We start from the raw sequence: 18,537 nt of genomic DNA on the forward strand, positions 1-18,537 counted from the left end.
TTGTAAGGGATTTCATTTGAGCATTCAAGCAGGAATGAACAGGAAAACAGGTGTCATCTTCTAAAGATGATGTGCTTGTCATTCACTGCATGGTTGACTGCTGGTCGAGGGGAAGATCTTGGGCCAGACTTGTGCGCTGCTGTGTCCTTGGGGTCTTGGAGAGACTGAGTTCCTGTCCCGTTGGTCTTTGCTAACGTGCTGGCATGGTAGAAACCCTGCTTTAAGGATGGACATTCTCTGTGGCTGGCTTTGAGGGTGCGAGGGGAGAATAAGGGAAGTCTAGCTACTGCAGTTTTGCTTCAAACAAATAGCCCAAGTGGTATTTGCAGCAACATCTCAGCTAGGTTTGGGTAATCCAGTTGTTTAGAGCAGCAGCAAGTCTGGAGCATGCATGATTCGTAAGGAAGCTGGCCCTGTCCTCCTCCTCTGCTGCTGCTTTAAAGAGGGGAAAATGTCAGAAAAGGGCAAGAAAGCATCGGGGGGGAAAGTCTTCATAGAACAGAACTTTATTTTCTGAGCCCAGTTCTGGTCTTGCTGGCTTGTGTACCTCTGAAAGCACGTTGTAACAGGCTGCCTGGCCTTGTCAACATTATCCCCAGCCTTTTGTAACAAATGATAGAATCCACAGGAAATCCTAGGAGGTCACCGCTTCCTTCCCCTCTCACAAATCGTAGGAGTGTAGTGTTTAAGAGTCCGTGGATGTTTCCCATGGCTTTTTGAATATAATGGATGATCTAGAATTTTACGGCTTGGGACAAAATATAGATGAAACTGAAGCTATGAAAGTTGGAATGATTTACATGCAGCTGTGGAATATACGGACTTGTGAAGAAAAACAGAAATTGTAATGAGAAATTAAAAAGAAATGGGTAGTAATTGAATTTAACTGGCTTAGTTTTCATCTCCGCATTAGTTCAGAACAAGTAGCAAAGACTCTGCAACTTTCTTGTTAGTGATACTTGTTAATAATAACAGTATGGAGACCAAAGTGGGTGTCAGTGCATAACCTGTGCTTTATAAGTACTTGTATTTTGTTTTCCAGTGAAGCAAAAAAGTAATGAAGAGGGCAGTCTCTTAAAAAAAAAACCACAAAAAAACCCCCCCAAAAAACCCAAAAGAAACCAAGTAAGATTTTGGCATTGGTTGTGATTTTTGGTTTCATGTGAAAAGCTTGAGCCCTGTTCCTTATTCTGGGTGATAGAGCAGGTCTGTGGAGTAAGGGAAGGATCACGAGTGGCAATACTAAACTTTTGCTGTTTGGTCCAAGGGAGAACAGTGATGTGGCCAGACTGAAAAAGGCCCTTCCAACTCAACATAGAGTAGGAGGAAGCAGCATCTGCATTTCCTAGTTGTAGAATATTATTTTTTGTAGGAACATAGACATCGACCAACTTCCTCTGAAATTTATGTGTGGAAGCTGGATCACCCTCAAGTCCCATGCATTCTGTTTATGTTGGATACACCCCTCAGAGGGAGTGCTGCAGAATTCTCTGTGTTAGACATAAGTAAATCCAGATTAGACCAAGAGAGTCCTGGGACTCTTAGGAAAGTGTCCTTGGAAATCTGGATTTATTGCACCCTAAGTGTGTGGGGATACCTGCTGGTCATTTGATGTTGTCTGCAGAGTGTCCTGTCCAAGCAGTGCAAGTGTTTAACTGAATCTGGGGCATGAAACATTTATTCTGTCCAAAAAAGACAAGATGCTTTTCCCTGAGTGACAGAGGCAGATAAAAAAAGGAGATGCTGTACTTAAGATCCTGTATTTAACAGGAATCGCCCAGCTTCACGGTGCTGGTCCTCGCAGCGTGACTCCCACGGTCACTGTCACCAGCGGTATGGTCATTGTGGCCATGCACAAACCAACGGGGCAGAGGGGAGCGCAGCTCGAGTTCGTTTCTGCCCTACGATACATCCAGTGCAGTGAAGTCACAGGAAGTGTCGAACAAGGCATATGAAAAGGTTTAAATTGTTAATGTACAGTTCAGAATATTTTAAGGCAGATGCAGTTCCCTGTGTTTCAGTCAGAAGATACTGATCGGGCTTTTAGCGCTGTGCTACTTATTGTAATGGACTTTACGTTGGGCCCTTTGATAACTTCTGTCTGTAGTAACACCAGGGATGTGCTATTTGCTCTCTGAGTAACTTGTAACACTTTTTGGAGATAGTGAATAAATCTGTTCTTTTTATTTTTGTGGGTTTTTTTTTTTTTTCTTTCCTCCCCTGACTTAAAGCTTTTGCTTCTGATTAAATTTGAGACTGGAGCCCTTTTCATTCTTTTAGCTGGATTCAGCCTATAAAGGTTTTCTTCTAACATAGAGTAGAAATCAAACTAAACAAAATCTTGAGCATAAGCTGGTATGTTGAAAAGTGAGGGGGATGACTTGTATTTTCAAAGCTCTCGAAGAGTAATTGGACATCCACATCCCTTTAGTATTCATGGAAGTCTGGCATCTAAATGCAGCAGACAGCTTTGAAAACCTGCCAAGCCTTTAACACTGTATGTTCTGATATTTTCTTTTTGTTTGATAGAAGTGGGTAGGGAGATTTAAAAGGAAAAGAATCTTGTTGCCATTTGGATGTGAAAACTCTGGATGGAAGTTCCTGGAGAGAGGAAAAGGAGACCAGCTCCTCCTGCCCCTGGGTGTGAGGATACAGCCGGATGCTTCCGCAGAGATCCTTTGGGATCCCCAGCATTGCTGGGTGCGCTGTGGAATTAACTGCTCACAAGTGTAACGGAAGCCAAAGTTGTTTAGCTGTCCATATGAGAGCAGAGGCAGTCCAAGTTCCTTTCTTACGTATTTTATTTTGTCCTGGTAATCGTGTTCCTTGCAGTGGAGCTTAAAAGCAGGGCCGTGCTGTGCTTGGCACGGTCACAGATGAGGCAGCAATTGGTCCCTGTCTTGAGGAGCTTATGGAGAAGGGAATTGATGCTGTTTGGTGGGAGAGCTAGAGCCGGCTAATGACAGCAAATAACAAGTTAGTTTTACATTTTCAGGTTTTTTCCTTTTGCTGGAGGATGGCTGGATAGAGGGTAAATGGAGAGGAAAATGAAGTTGGAGAGGGGACACTGAAAGCATGGAGCCTTTGGTAGCAGAGCCGCGTGTTTTGGGACAGTATCTTTATATGGCATTTGGCTCACAGTTGTTGCTGTAGCCTCTATTCTTTCCTCTGTTGTTTTCCTACATACCAGGTGATTTGTCTATTCAAAGCAGCAATTTCATTTCCATGATTCTGTTTGTGATTCAAAACACCTTCTGATTCTTGCTGAGTATCTGTGCTTCCAAGTTGCTTGTTTCAGTGCTTACAAGCCTTATTTGTGGCTTTGGGGGGGGGGGGGGGGGGGGAGGCTTTCATGGAGGGCCACCTTTCCTTATTATTTCCTAGCTATTCAAGGAGTATTTTCCTTCCTCTTCTCCCCTTCCCTTCTTAACAGAGATGCAGGGGTGCATTTGCTACTCTGTTTTTCAGTATTTCAATATTCAGTACTACCCATTACATTCTGGTCTCATTTGCTTAGTCAGTCCCTTTGAGTGGAGTCTATAACTTTCCAAATGCCAAGCAAGGCTGAAAAGTTCTGTGGGCTACAGGATCCTTTTGTTTATCGTGTCTCTTTTTGTATGCAAAGCATTCATACAAGGCTGGGTAGTGAATGGCTCTTTGTCCAGGAGCTGGTGAGAACAGAGCAGTGGAAGTCTGCAGAAACGCTGTTCTTTACATCAGATGTATCATTAACTCCTCCTAACCCGTATTTAATGACCTGTTATTCATGCAGAGCTCTTGCGTTGAGAGATAGACAGAGGTTTACATCTGGCAGTATAACGAAGCGTTATATACTTCTCCAGTTTTGTACAGAAAATTGCCTGCTCTTTATTACTGTGTTACGGATTTCTATTATAAAAATCAACATGTATTTCTCTAGTGGGATTTAAATGCAAATGCCTACTGTTCTGCAAATACAGATTTTATATTTAATACAATACTAGGACAATGGCATTGTAAGTAATCTCAATAAATTCTGCTCTAAGAATTAATGACAAGTTTTGAAAAATTATTAATATAAAAATTTAATTTTTATTCAAAACCTGAAGCTTTCTTGGCATATTTCTCCCAGCAGGGAGAAAAATATCTTTGGTCTGTTGGTCAAGACGTATTTTAGCCATCTTCCCTAGCAAATGGCAGTGGGGAGTAAAAGCACTCTTAGCACCAGGATGGGAGCAGCCATCATGGCATGGAATGAACATTGAATCAGCAGCATGTCTCCGTTCTGTCCTGGGCAATCTCCACTGAGGTGTCAACATGGTTCTCTAAATATCCCCCTTATGCTCTTTTTCTGTCTTCTTAGTAAGACGAGATGTTTCCTAGGATTATAGTATTTGGAAACGCAGAACAATTTACAGGTCTGCAGGAGCAAATATTGAAACCAATAGAGTTAACTCTAATAAAAATAAGTTAATCTCTACACTTTAGCTTAGCAAAGTGTTGGAAGTATTGTTCTTAAGGCTCCTCTGATTTATTCCATCCTTGCAGTAAAGCGGTGGGAAGTATCTCAAATAGTTAATTGCATTCACTTTGAATTGCAAAGGCTGGTAATGAGCGTTTAGGGTAGGGCTGAGAGCTGAGAGAGACCAGGTAGGATTAAGTGGTGAATTCGGGCATAGCTGAGAGTGGGAAAGAAGGTATCTGTTCAGTTTTACAGCTTCAGTAGTGCTGATCCCAATAAAAGGAGCATGGGCAGGGTGTGAAATTGCTTGGGAGAATACAGGAGAAAGCACAGAGGCCACTGATAAGACCAAAAAATTTCTGAACAAGATTGACAGCCATTCTTGTAGCAAGCAGTGGTTCTTCTGTGAATACTCCTGGTGTGGTTCACTGTGACCACCGAGGGACTGAGGTGTTATTCGGCGTGTTCAGACCTGGGTTCTTACCCCACTTGTCAGTTTAGCCAAGCATATTTTTTTGTTAGATTTTGGATTAGCTCTGTGAAACTTCAATGGCAAAATGGGTTATCCTGTATGTACCTCAGTTTCCTAAGGACCCTTTCTGTTTTAAGAAGCCCTTAAAACCTACTCTGACACTTCTGCTGCCTTATAGGACCAAGCGGGATTGTTTCAGAATGACAGAGAAAAATTTAGACCCTTTAAAACCTGTTTGCAAGTTTTTATGCATGTGTTACGCCTTTTTGTTTGTTTGTTTGTTCCGGACAGATCAAATGCTGAGATTTCTGAAGTCTCCACCGCTGGTGCAGGGACCTGGGTTGGATGGGGGACAGCGTGTTGGTCAGACTAAGCTACGGGGCTCAGGCAGTCATGGTTTTGTTCTCAGCTTGTCGCCGATATGCAGTAACAACTGGAGCAAATAATTTTTGTTATGACCACCTGCAATGTAGTTGGAGATGCAAGATCTGGTTTTAAATGAGCCGTTCCAGACGCGGCAGGAGGGGTTAGTGCGGTACTCTCGAGGCTAAGTAAGCCGAAGCTGACCTCCTTAGGGCTGTGGCTGCGCCGCCTCTCTCAGAGGGGTTACTTGTTTGCCGTTATTAGTCTGGGTGTCCCTTGCTGTGCGTGCATGCCCTCGGTGTCCCTCTGCCTCAGCTTCCCTGCCCGCAGTGGAATTGTCCAACATTGAGCCCTGGTCATAAAAGACTGTTGACACTTAAGTTCTTGTTTGATTGTGGAGTTCTGAGGTTGTGAGCCGTGCTGGGGCAGAGTATCGGTATGAGCGGTGCTGGATGGTTCTTTACCAGCTAGCAGGTCTGCTGGTGAGAGTGAGCTGGAATTCCGTGGTACTTGTTTCTGTACAGCTCTGGGATTCTTACGTATGAAGCCTTAGACTGATACTTTAGAAGAGCATAAAACTACCACCTCTTATTTTTATCCCTTGAAATACTCTGGATGGATTTGTTACAGTTCTGACCTGAACCTTCTGGACGCAGCGACAGCCTGCTCTACTTTCTCTGATGCTACTAGGATGTTGTAGCACAAACACTTAAAGTTGCACTTGTTCCCCGAACTGTTCAGGTTAATTGCAGGTGCCTGACACAATTAGTTGAGCACAGAATGTGTAAAATCAGTTTGCCTTATTCTAGGCTGTGCCTAATTGTCTGCCTTTGTTAAAGCTGCCTGTAAGGAACCATGAAATCCTTTATGGAGCTGTATGTCTGGAACAATGGGCGCTGCGCTGAGAACCAAGCGCATAATCCTGCCTTCAAGGCACAGGCACTGCCTGCAGGAGGGAGGTTTTGCTTTGCACTGTTGGCGTTGTGCCCACGGTTTTCTCTTTCCCAGTGGCACCTTCACAGCGCCACGGGCCATTCCCACTCGTGACAACTGCTTCAGTAGTTTTGGCACAAGCGGGCACTTGCCACCTGGAAAAAACTTTGTGTGAAATCACGCTTGGAGTTAGAAGGAATGGCACGTGCTAGAGAGACAGAAGCTGTATTGGAGAAACGCTTGGGGAAATGCTCTGGAAAAGGATGGAGCGAAGGAAGGCACGAACAGAGGTCTTGGAGCTGTGGTTGATGCCTCCTGTGTGCAGGCTGCTTCATATAAATTAACAAATTAGGTTGAAAGATCCTTGCTGTCTCTTTAGAATTTTTTTCCCCTCCTAAACAAAATAATTTTCAAGCTCCTTAATCTTGCCCAGCTGTTAGCTTCCATATTTGTAGTTTGAGCTAGAAACGCTTTCTGGTTGTTCGATAATTATGTATATTATTTGTATATATACGTATTTTATTTTGTACATTATGTACATTATACAGTATATGTATAAAAATGTATATGAATTATGCTATTTGGGATTTCCCTTTATTCGATAGAGGCTCCTCTGAACACCCGTCTCCTTTTTCAGGTATGGAAACTTCGAGATTTCAAGCTGTGAAGAAGATGGAAACAAGATTTACTCCGAACCCAGCACGGAACTCAGGACGTAAGTGAGGTTTTGCACTGTACAGCAAGCCCCGGCTGGGGCTGGCTCTCGAGGGGGATGTGGGCAGCAGCGCTGCTGTTCCCTTTGAAAATTCACCACGCTGCTTGCTTGCTTAAACAAGCTTGTGTAAAGGCCAACTATCAATTGTCTCGTAACGTATCCAATAATATAACCCAGAGATCTTTCTGTCAGAGAAATTGTCTGAAAATTAAACATGGGATGAACACATCTAGGCCAACGTTTTGTTGATTAAACAAGGAGTGTTTGTTTCCCCTGCCTTATCTACGGCAGTAAATGATTATTGGTTATGACTGATTTTATTGTGCATTACAGCAGTGTCTGCAGACGAAAGAAGCTGAGGTTGTCTCAGGCGCCACGTGTTTGCATGTATCGTTTCCATTAGTGCCCCTATGATTTACAGTGTTGCTTTTAGAGTGAAATTTGAATTATGAAGTCATCCTAAATTGCAAGAAAAATAGCAAAGCTGTTTAAATGGGGGGGGGGGGGGGAAGTGGTTTGGTTATCCTCCTAACATCATATGAAACTGCATTTTATCTTTAGACATCTGGGTGTAAAATGTGCCTTAAGTCATCAGCATTTGTCCTTTGGCATCTGTGTGATCTGTGGTTTGCATGCATTGTGGCAGTAGAACATAGCTGCATTGTTATATTTGATTACAGTACGAAGATGCTTGATTCTTGTCAGCGTTACTGAAGATCAGTTTTCTATGAATTTACCTCAGCTTTTGCCAGTTAAGAAACCCTTAATATTTTTTACCACTGCACTGATTTCTCAAGGTGTAATTGAAGAAGCAGCCTTTAGTTTCCTTTTGTTTTGAGGTGGAAGAAAATTGTTGAACTCTTCTATCATGAGATACACAGTCCAGTCAAGACTGAGAAATACACGGCAGTATTTTCATTCCTGAGAGTTAGGCAGACTGTTGATTCAAATTTAACATTTTTTTCTACGGTATTTGGCCTGGCCTTCCCACTGCTTACCTCCGTGCTTTTATGATGGCTTGTGTGTTGTGGGATAGGAGGGGTTTGAGTCTGGCTGAAAGCGGTTCCAATATCCCCAGTCCAGAAATGTGCCATGGACATACTGACCACCTTTCCGTCCTCCGTTCTCGGAATGGGGTGGTTAGAGAGTGGGGTCACTTTGCCTTCTGTTACCCATGTGGATATTGTTTTGTGTAACCACTAAAGTAAAAAACAACTCCTTGGCTGTGAGCGTTTCAGTGGCTGTCTCTGAAAACACAATGGAGTGCGCTTGCTTGACTGCAGAAGACATGTAGCGCTTAATTAACGTCTGTAAATGATACAGAATTCTCAAAGGCTTCATTAGAAACAAAGTATCGCTTGTTAGTTTTATTTTTTTAGCTATTAGCAAGGACAGAAAGCTACAAGCTCTTATGATTTGGGCTGTTTCTCTTGCTCCATGAGATTTGACGTGGGAGCTCAGTTCCCCGGTTCTTTCCTGGCTAGTGTAATAGAGAGCTGTCAATATGTTTCTCTCGTTCTACCACGAGAGCTCATCAAAGAACAGCTTGGAAGACCAAGCACCAAGAAGGCGGTATTATGTAGTGGGCAGAGGCAGTAACAGGCAGCCAGCAGGTTCCCACACTTCCATCCAAAATGAGCTCTGGGGCCTCTTCCAACTTTGGGCAACCCATTTGACCTCCCTCTATCTCATTCAGTCCAGCCACAAGATGTGAGCTAAAGCAGTACCCTTCCTGCAAAACAGATTAAGGATTTATATTGCAGATGAGGAAGATAATTTCACCAGCATAGATCACGTTGGGATTAATCCTTCAGCTGCTTTTTCATGGACCCAACGGAGCTTGATTATGAGTTGGAGAGAAAAGGGGTGAAAGTGGTCTTGATGTTAGTGCCACTCAGGCTTTGGACCAAAATGCATCAATTTTTTTGTTAGACTTGGAGGTGAGCATGCAAGTGAAATAGCATTTAGTAGGAACATGTTTGTTTTTTGGTTTGGGTTTTTTTTTTTAATGGAATTGTTTCCCTACTGGCACACCCATAGTTTATCATATACCCCCTGCCTAATCGCTTCCTGCTGCATCAATGCTGTCTCCCCTCTGGGCGTGTAATGATCTTGTAGTGCCTTTGCACAGCCAGGGGCTGACAAATGAGCGGAGTCTGTGGTCCTGTTCCTGTGGTAACACAACTTCTGATGAGTTTTATCTGACATAATTTTCATTAACATAGTTGGCACAGCTGATTTTGATCCTTTGGCCCTTGTAAGATACAGTTTATGTCTGAATTTGATACCTGTTACCCAGCTACTTATTTATAGAAAACTCAACAATGAAGTTGTCAACAAAGTAATCTGTCAGGTATATGTGTTTTAACAGATTCCGTATAAATGTGAATTCACTTCCCTGCCGTTGCTCTCAGTTGCTCTGGCTACTTGTCTCTTAGATATGATTAATGGTATCTGGAAAAGAGGTTGGCTTTTGTAGTCCTGTTGTGAAACACGTAGTTCTAGTAGTTCAGGTTTTCTCCTGTCTGGGATAATTCCAATATAATTGCATTTACCCTCTTTTCTCATAGAACAGAAACACAATATAATTACGCTATGAGTTTTATATGACTTGGAGAAACAGGAGGAAGAAGCAGTAGAGCCATGTCTTTTCTTGGCATTAGCTCTGCATTTCTCAGAGGAAAAATCTCTCTTGGGGAAGCGCGTGGTCTGTCGCCAGAGATCTTCTGCATTCGTCAGACTCCTGTTATGACAGTTGAGATGCTTTAAAAATCCATTTGAGGCGTTAGAAATGGGGATGCAATTTAAAGCATTTCCACTGGTTTGTCACACAAAAACACTACAGAAGTTAAAAACAACTGCAGGAGAAGAATTTATGGCTCTTTAAATATCTCGTGGAGCTTTAAAGGAGAGAGGGGGTTTTGCAAAATCTTAGGGTGCGCATGGGAGGAATATTATGTTGTGTGTGATGTGCTGTAAACCCCCAGGTTACTACTCTGTGATGAAATTCTCTCTGTTTTTTGTACTTGTAATACAGAGTTGTGATATATTTTGAGAAGGAAAATGCCTCATGTACATAAAGTTTTATTATTTTTTTACAAAATTATTTTAGTATTCCAGCCAGTGTTCGTGTAGCTCAAAACCTGCAAGTGCACTGGTGGCACAGCCTTGTTTGAGAGACTTGTGGGAGCTATAAACCTGCCCTCGTGTTTCCAGATTCTGGGGCTGAGCCAGCAATTACTTCTCACACTTGTTGCAGTGACATATAGTTGTTACTGACCCAAGATCACTTTGGCTATGTTCGGAAACATGCCTTCTACGGATCCTTTCTGCCAAGGGGGTTTTCTCCTGTTCACTCAAGCATCATTCCTGTCATTTTTTGGCCACCGGAGTGGTCAAAAAATTTATATTTTTCAACAGGGACCTGACTTAATTACATCTAATACAAAATGTCTTTTGGGCTTTTCTTATTATTGCCCTTTGCTTTAGAACTGCATTCAGTAATACACAGTTTAAACAAAAGTACTGTAATTTTGTAACTTTAAATTACACAGGCAGTTTGGAGTTATGAATAAGGTCTGAATGCCATCAAAAGTTTTGTGAGCTTAAAAGAACTGCCATGCATGACTCTCAGCTTTGTTTGGTATGGTGCTTTTTTTTTTTTTTTTGGTTTGGTTTGTTTTGTGGGTTGGTTTTTTTTAGTATCAGGATCCACCTTAGCTTTTCATGCCCAGTAGTTTGCTTTCCACAGTTCTTGCTACTTTTCAATCAGTCAGAAAGTTTGTCATCACAAGTAACAAAAGAATAAAGTCCAGTAAAGGTCAGATATTTTCCAGCCAAATGTCTGAGTGAGTTGGACTTCAACCCGTGTTTCCAGAAATACGATGTCATGCCTCTCTTAATTGTCTGATAAGAGAGTTGTAAGGAGTAACTTAACTTGACCCTGTATCTCCTCCTGTAAGCAGTTCTTTTTGTGCTTCCTTGCATCATATAAACAAGATTAGCTGGTGCTGTTTCTCAGTTCTGCATGCTTTTGTGGTAAGGTGTTGCCTCATCTTAGAATCGTGGCTGTTTTCAGAGTTCTCTGTGTTCGTGACATGTTTTTTAGCTTAGGACTTCTGTTGGCTTTCAAAAAGAAAAGGGTACCAATAGCACACGAAGGCAGGTGACAATTCGGAATGAAACCATTAAACAAATAAAAATTATTGGCATGATGAGTAACGTTAAGAATTAAAGAGAGGTCCTTATGATAGTACACGTTACATGAACCGTAGAGAATTTGTACTATAATTCAGTTATGGTTTTGTTTTTAAGTGAGGCTGTATACTTCAAATGTATGGTTTGGTACGTGTTACCTGGCAAAAAGCAAATGAGGAAGGAAAGTAGAGCAGAAAAATAAAGTACTTTCGCTCGCTCGTGTCTGATGTGAAGACTCTCTGCACCTTATCAGCCAGGAATCACGGGAAACTTAAGTGAGATAGTCAGGTCCAAGGGATCTCAAGCACCTTTACATGTTTTGGGAAGGGGATCAGCAAGCCAAGCAACGAATGCTGCCTGGGGACTTCAGTCCTCCTGCGATGGCTGTGTGTGTTGCCTGTGAGATAGTGCGAAACAATGTTCTTGGCGATAGGACCTGGTCACTCTGATCTCCGTTCGGAGCAGGAGAGTTCCTCAGTTAACTTTTAACTCACTGGTAAAAGGTTGAGTTTTCTATGCAGAATGACCTGTCAAGTAATTTGTGCTCCATTTCCCTCCTCCTACTGAAAGATTGTGTTAATTTTGATCTCTGGGCAATCCACTGCTGGCAGACAGCTATAACCAAACCACAGACTCCTTGAATTTAAGGAGGTGATGTATTAAAGGAGCAGAATCATTATTTCCCAGAAGATAGAGGCATTAAAGACCTGGCTGGAACTGGTTGAGGACAGAGAAAAAAAACCATCAAGCCTTCAAAAGCATAAAATATTGTAGCTGCTTGTAGCTTTTGGAAGTCAATAGCTTCACTGGATGCTGAGATGCCTCTGAGTACTGTGAAGGCTGGAAACAGTGCTGAGGCTGTGTCACTGAGGTGACTTGCTGGGCTTGCGAGACCTGGACAGCTGCTGCAGCACATCACACTTCATGAATAAAAGGTGCTGAGCTTGTTGCCAGGGGTTTGAAAGATTTCTGTCAGTGAAGTTCCCAGAAGTGATTCATTCCTGCTCAGCACACACACAGAAAAACATCCAGCCTGGCAGTCCAGGCTTGCCTGCAATGTTTGCGTTCAGGGAAGACCAGTTTAATGTTAACGGAATCTGGTTACTTGGAGACCTCACTCAAAAATACGAGTAGTACGAACCTGAAATTACCTGTGGGAGAGGTTTTTCAAGAGGCAGACAATGTTGTCATATTGGTCCATGGACATGGATGATGAATTTTGTTTGCTTTCCAGAGGTCTAACATTGGCACATTTTCTTTAAAGATACCCTTTAGGCATGTTGGTAAATATAATGGGGAGAGGAAAAAGTGTGCCGTCTTCCCCCAGCCAGGGCAGAGGCGATGAAAAGGAAATGCTGTGCTGTAAACAGTGGGCCATGTTCAGATTCCATTGTTTACATTTCCCCTGATGAAACCAAAGAAAGTTTAGGAGCTTTTATAAATCTCAGTTTAGGTTATATTTCTCAAGGATGTTAAGGAGAAAGTGGTAGAACCAGAAAACTGGTCTCCTGGTTGCAGTATGAGGTTTCAAATGGAGATTTTAATTATCTTTATTTTTTTTCCTGGCTACATTGTATACTCGCATCCCTAGCACTGCAAAAGGGAGGATTCTTACTGGAGTTGGACCAGCTGAATGAGAAGCAGAAACAATTTGTGTAGTGCAAAAAGTACAAGAGCTTTAAGCCCTCAAACTCACTTCTGCAGTTCCAAGCAATGCCACGGCTGAGTCCTGAGGCTTTTAAGTCCTAAATGAGGTTGAGTAACAGTAACAGTAGAAGTCCTTTCAAGCCTCCTCTTGGAGAATAAGGTTGTGGTTTCCTTCTGCTACTGGCTTTGGTTTGCTGATGTGGAGTAGATTGGTGGTGCTCTCCCTCAGATGAATGACGTGCCACAAAAATGAATCAAAATACTTGGGTTTGTGGGTTTCTTTTTCCGTTGCCTTGAACGTCATCTCCTAGTTGCATCTGCTTTATTATCAAAATATGGACTGTATTTGTTATTAACACTTGGAATGTGGCACAATTGAAAACTGCAGACAAAGCAACTCAAAGCTAAAGTGAAATTTCCTTGTGTCATTCCACAGCAATCGGGTGAAACAGTTCAAATAAAGAAAATGAAGGAACACATTCAGTTACCACATGGCATGTCTTGCATGTTTACCCCTCCTCTTTGCATTAAAATAGCAAATACCAAAACTTACTGTAATATTGCAGCATTTGGAATTTCTCATAGTGATAAACAAACATTGTCCTATGGCTTGTTGTGCATTTAGACCTTCCCGCCAGAAAACTTGTCTTGTTTCCTGCTGAAGTTAACAGTCCTGCTGGAAAACAATGTGCACAGTTACAGTGCTGCCAGAATAAAACTGGTCCTGAAACATTGTACTCCAGGAGAACAGCCACCAAAAGAATGTGAGACAAATGGAAGAAAATTGGCTGAAAGTTTCTGATGCCTGGGAAATGCATGGTGGGAAGCAGTTAAGATGCATTTGGGAGAGCAACAATCAGCATTCATTCCAGTAAAGCCAATTAAGCTAAAACAACAGCAGAAACCAATGCGGTTACATGAGAAGTGGAGTCAAACACAGGGCAGTATAAGCAATGGAAGAGTGGGAGAGTTATGAAAACAACCGGAACCAAGCAAAAAAGAATAATTAGGAGAGCAAAGGAAAATAATGATTGGCATCTCCACTTAAAAGAAAGTACAACTAGGAGAGCTATTCCCTTAGTGACTTTACATGCATGGCAGCAAAAGCCATCCTGTCCCCACTCCCCCCTCCCCGCCCATGGTATTGAACCAGTTCTTTCCAAATGAAGAGCAGGTCATTTGCTGGAACTCATCAGCATGTTATTTATAAATAGACTGGGTGTTAGAAGCTTACCTTACCTTTACTTGCAGTTTACATACATTTTACCCCGATTCAAAGCTGAGATTTAAGTGCCCATGTTGTTATTTAACAAGCAAACCTGAGAAAATTAAGTTAAGCTGGCTTAAATTAGTCTCTGTGAGCAAGCCTGAAAGGTATTGTGTGGACACGGGGGGAGAGGGAATAGCCCTCTGTAAAGATTATTCCATTGATGGTCTTAAGTATGCATTTGGCCAAGTACCGATAGTTTTGTGCATGTTCCTGTCTAATTTCCTAAGAAATCAGTCATTTAACCTCTTTTCGCAACTGAGGTTCTCCTTATTTTCCTTAATTGTTGAGATTCCCTTCTACTCATTCTTTAGAAATGATTGCGGTAGGAAAGAAAACACTGCTTTTGCCTTTTTGGCAAGAAATGATCTCTTGAATTCCTACGCAGACCTCTTCAGGACCTGGTGTTAGAGCTGTCTTTCCAGTTGAGAAAGGACTACACAGAATTTCCGTGTAACCTAGTGAATCACTTGTGGCTACGTGATACGAAGCCCTTATTTTCCATCTCCTCTGTGCCCTGCTAGCTCCGCTTAACAGGTGTTAGACTTGGAGCTGCCACAGCCTCGTGGCATTTTTGGTACCTCAGGGGCGAATGGGAGTGGACGAGGAGTTCTGTGTTCCCAGAATCTGATACGCTTCTTCCACCTGCCAGGAGGTAGATTTTTGGAGACTGAAACCTTCGGAGATGAGCTTCAAGAACAGCCGGTGTGGGTGTTGGAAGGCTTCCCGATAGGTGTGGAACTCGCAAGCGTTGCTGAACAGAGCGCAGAGCCTGGGGCTGGCAGGACAGGAGTTAAACGTTAGAAGCTTTTTTTTCTTATAGGCAGGAAAGGCAAAATTTATAGCGCGTAATCAAGGCCATGAAAAATGTAGTCTGTGATGTTTCTTTCCTGCCTGAGATCTGGGAAGGCTCCCGTTCCTATCTGTCTCTGGGTCTGTCGAGTGCAGGGAGTTTCTTCTCAAGGGCAGCAGAGGTAAAGCTACTGCAAGGCAGGGGAGAGCATCCCTCCTGGCACACCACAGAGGCGGCGACGGGAGGGCAGTGGGGCACAGGGTACCTTCTTTCTGTTTCCTATTTCCCCTCTTGACTGAAATGATCTTGCTGGCAAAAATCAGTGTCTGGAACAGCTGTGAACTCCTCACCCTGCTCTGGGAGACTGGGTCTGTCTTAAACTCTGTTTATTCTTCAGCTTATGAAAGTGATCATCAACCAAGCCTCTGGACACTGAGCTTAGCGTAAAGACTGTGTGAACAGTATTTTAAGAAGAACTTACCCTGTGGAGAGGCTCCTTCTTCCCGGTTATTGCTGAACTGGTAAATGTTCATAAGAAAAGAATACCCAGCCTAGGTTTTGGTGGTGGCGACTTTGTGATGTGGGTGGGGAAAAGGGCCACGGAGCAGGAGGCAATACAGGTTAGGGCATGGAGCGAGGCGCAGTGTTCCCCTCCCTGTGGTGGAAAAGAAATTTAAATACTGTGGACGCAGGACGGTGGTGTTTGTGAGTGTAAGCGCTGCTGTGATGCAGTGTTCTGGGTATGTGTGGGGCTAGAGAGGGTGATCAAAAATGTGAGGAGAGGGGAGGATGGAGCCAGAGCTCTGGAGCATCGCTATGGGCATCTCTCTGTTGTGGCTTTCCTTGTGCCTTGGGATGTGGAGCTGGGCTGGCACTGTTGGCTTTGCCACGGTGGTTGTGGAGCACTGGCTGTGGTGTGACACCTGTCCTGACTGAGAAAAGTGGTCCTGAAGCTCCACATAACAAGTTTGGCCACCACTGGAGTGAACTCTGAAGGCCATACTTGTTGCATATGTGGTGGAAGCTTGTCTGAGCAGAACTGTGAAAATTTGAAAACCAAAATGGTTTTCAAATGCAGAGAGTCTTCCAAACTGCACAATCTGTGTCTCATGTTTGCAGTGAAATCTGAAATCCAGAATGTGTTTGCACACTAATTTTTGGTTGTAAATAGTTTTTGTAGCTCTAGACCTGTAATTCTAAGAGTTTCTCCTGTCCACAAGCCTAACCAAATAGTATTACTGGCAGATTTCCAAACATTCAAATTAGAACTTCAAAGTTGCTACAATACCAGAGAAAGAAACAACAGATTAAAATTGATGGGACTTGTAAAATGAGATCTGTATGGGATTAAAAGTTAATGGAGTTTGGAGGAAGCACCAATATGGTTAAGATGAGACAAGGGACATGGGAGAAACTGTCTTTACTCTTTCTTAACTCTTGGTTTATTTTGACTGGCACTGAGCAGCTGAGTTAACCAGGTATTGCTGTGGTTTCCCTACCTGTAGAACAAATGGGCTGGTATTTTTACACAGCTCTGATACGAGAGCTGCCTGGGTTGACTTTTGGATTCCTTCTTGTCTGCCTGTGAAATCCGTGTTCATATTTGGACTCCTCTCGTGATCTCATACCTTGAGGAAAGAGAGGACCTTCTGGCGTGCTTGTCCCTTCCCATTTTGCAGCTATTAACGTGCTAGATCCAGAGCCACATCATCCATGTTTTTCAGGGTTTGAACTTTAAAAGCGAAGTGCCTGGCTGTCCTGAGCGCAGGGCACAGATGCTCTTTGAGGTGACCCATCGGTGCCTCTAACTGGATACTCGTGGTTAGAGGTTTTCACCGAGGGCATGGCCCTTCTCTTTGTGGAATAGCATTGAGGGTATGAGGTACTGGTATTGCATGAAGGTCTTGGGAAATGGGGTTGCTGGAGCTGGTATCGGGGAAGGTTTCTGTAGGTGTGAAAAATGTGGCCATCAGAGGGCTGATATCATGGCTAACTACGCAGCACAGCCCTAAGGACCTGCTGCAAACCAGGGCTGTTGTCACTTGGCCGTCTCAGCTGTTTTTCTGATGGCAGTGGAGCTCGTAAGATCTGCTGCCGCTACAGAACTGTGTTTCTTCCCTCCTAAACATCTTCCATGGCTTTCCATGAGAGCAGTAGCTGTAAGTCACCTCTTGTGCCTGCCACAGCATTTGGAACTACGGGCTGGAAGAGATGTGAAATACAGGGATGGTTTCAGTGTCGCAGAGGAAAACTTCGGGACTTCTTTTTCTCAGGAGTCTTAGGTGTTTATTGTGCCTTTTATTCTGGAACAAGGGGCTTTCCCCCCCTCTCATGTTACGTCCTACTCTAAACACCACAACAAGTGATCATGAGACAGTGGCCACAGCCAGTGTGTCATGTTATGTGACCACACACCAAAGTCCTTTTCCCTAATGTCTCCGTCAACCCAGGTAAACAAAATTCTCTTTAAGATACTAGATATGCCGTCTGTGTCTTCCCAGCCTGTAATGCACACTACGGCTGGCGCCAATTGTTGCACCAAAACACACATGCTGATTTACCAGCATGTTGCTATGAACAACCAAAGCTCTCAGTTTTCCTGCAGCAGAAAAAAATAAACTGATCATTATTTTTTATCCAGGCTTGAATTTTCTTGAAACTTGAAGAAATTTGGTTATTTTTTTCAGGCTGCTTCCAATTTTTCCACACTTAGTTGAGATTTGTAAACAACATTGTGTAAGTTCTCTCTGGAAAACCATAGCATAAATTGTAAGTCTTACTTTCTTAGAAAAGCAAGTTGAAATGATGAAAAATTCCCACAAAGACAATATTTAAAGAAATTCCTGTAAGCATACGTTTACGTGGTATCTAACTACCAATCTGATAGGTGGGTGTGGGTTAAAAACTTCAGAAATCAGAAAAAATAAACAGATCGCTTTCCTCTGTTTCAGCCAGGGTGGAAGCCACGCTGATCCATCGCCTCTCGTTTCCCTTGGCCCTCTCACTCTGTAGAGGGCTTGCCCACGGGCAGTTCTTTGCAGCTGGTGTCTTTTTAGCTGCATATGTGAAAGAAAGTCCGGGATGACTTTCCTAAACAAGGTCACAGTAGCACTGGAGTCCTTAAACATCCTTTTCCTGTACTGCCAGCATGACCAAGCTACCTTTTTGCGTGGTATAATTTGACAGCCCCTCCTTGTCTTTGGGCTAAGGGTAAAAACCGAGATGCTGCTGATACATTTTTGTTACGCATTTCATCCTAAGATTAGCAAGAGCAGCCTGTCTTCTGGGTTCAGCTATCTTGACACTTGAAGCTTGATACTGAGCGCCGGCAGCATGGTGCTGCCCATGCCGCACGTGCCACGATTAGGGCTTTATCTTCACGGATGAGGCAATCGCGCTAACTGTGTGTGCTCGTGGGGCTTAGGTTCAGGCTTAGACCGCTCTTTTTGCAGAACCCAAGGTTTCATGAACAGGCAATCTTTCTACTAGAACGGCAGATAACGTTATGATACAGAATAATGGTAATACAGTGTGGAGGAATATGCAGCTTCGGTGTGGTTCCCAGACTTGGCAGCAGCGGTTGATGAGAGGAAGGGCATCAAAGGAAGCGTTTAATTTAGCCTCTACCTTGAAGGTAGGAGCTGCTACCCTGAAGGAGCCATGAATACCTTGTTTCCTTCTTGCTATTTTCCCCCCACGTCCCAGGGAG

General features: G+C 43.2%; 1 protein-coding gene across 1 annotated transcript in view; it reads left to right on the top strand.

Moving 5' to 3' along the window:
• Nucleotides 1–18,537, top strand: part of RGL1 (ral guanine nucleotide dissociation stimulator like 1) — a 79,083-nt gene that overhangs the window by 31,659 nt on the left and 28,887 nt on the right. The window contains exon 4 of the mRNA XM_037403558.1: nucleotides 6,847–6,924. Within this exon, the coding sequence (XP_037259455.1) occupies nucleotides 6,847–6,924 (78 nt within the window). The remainder of the gene's footprint in view (nucleotides 1–6,846; nucleotides 6,925–18,537) is intronic.

The sequence above is a fragment of the Falco rusticolus genome, chromosome 11, assembly GCF_015220075.1.
Source record: "Falco rusticolus isolate bFalRus1 chromosome 11, bFalRus1.pri, whole genome shotgun sequence".
In the NCBI taxonomy this organism is placed as follows: domain Eukaryota; kingdom Metazoa; phylum Chordata; class Aves; order Falconiformes; family Falconidae; genus Falco; species Falco rusticolus.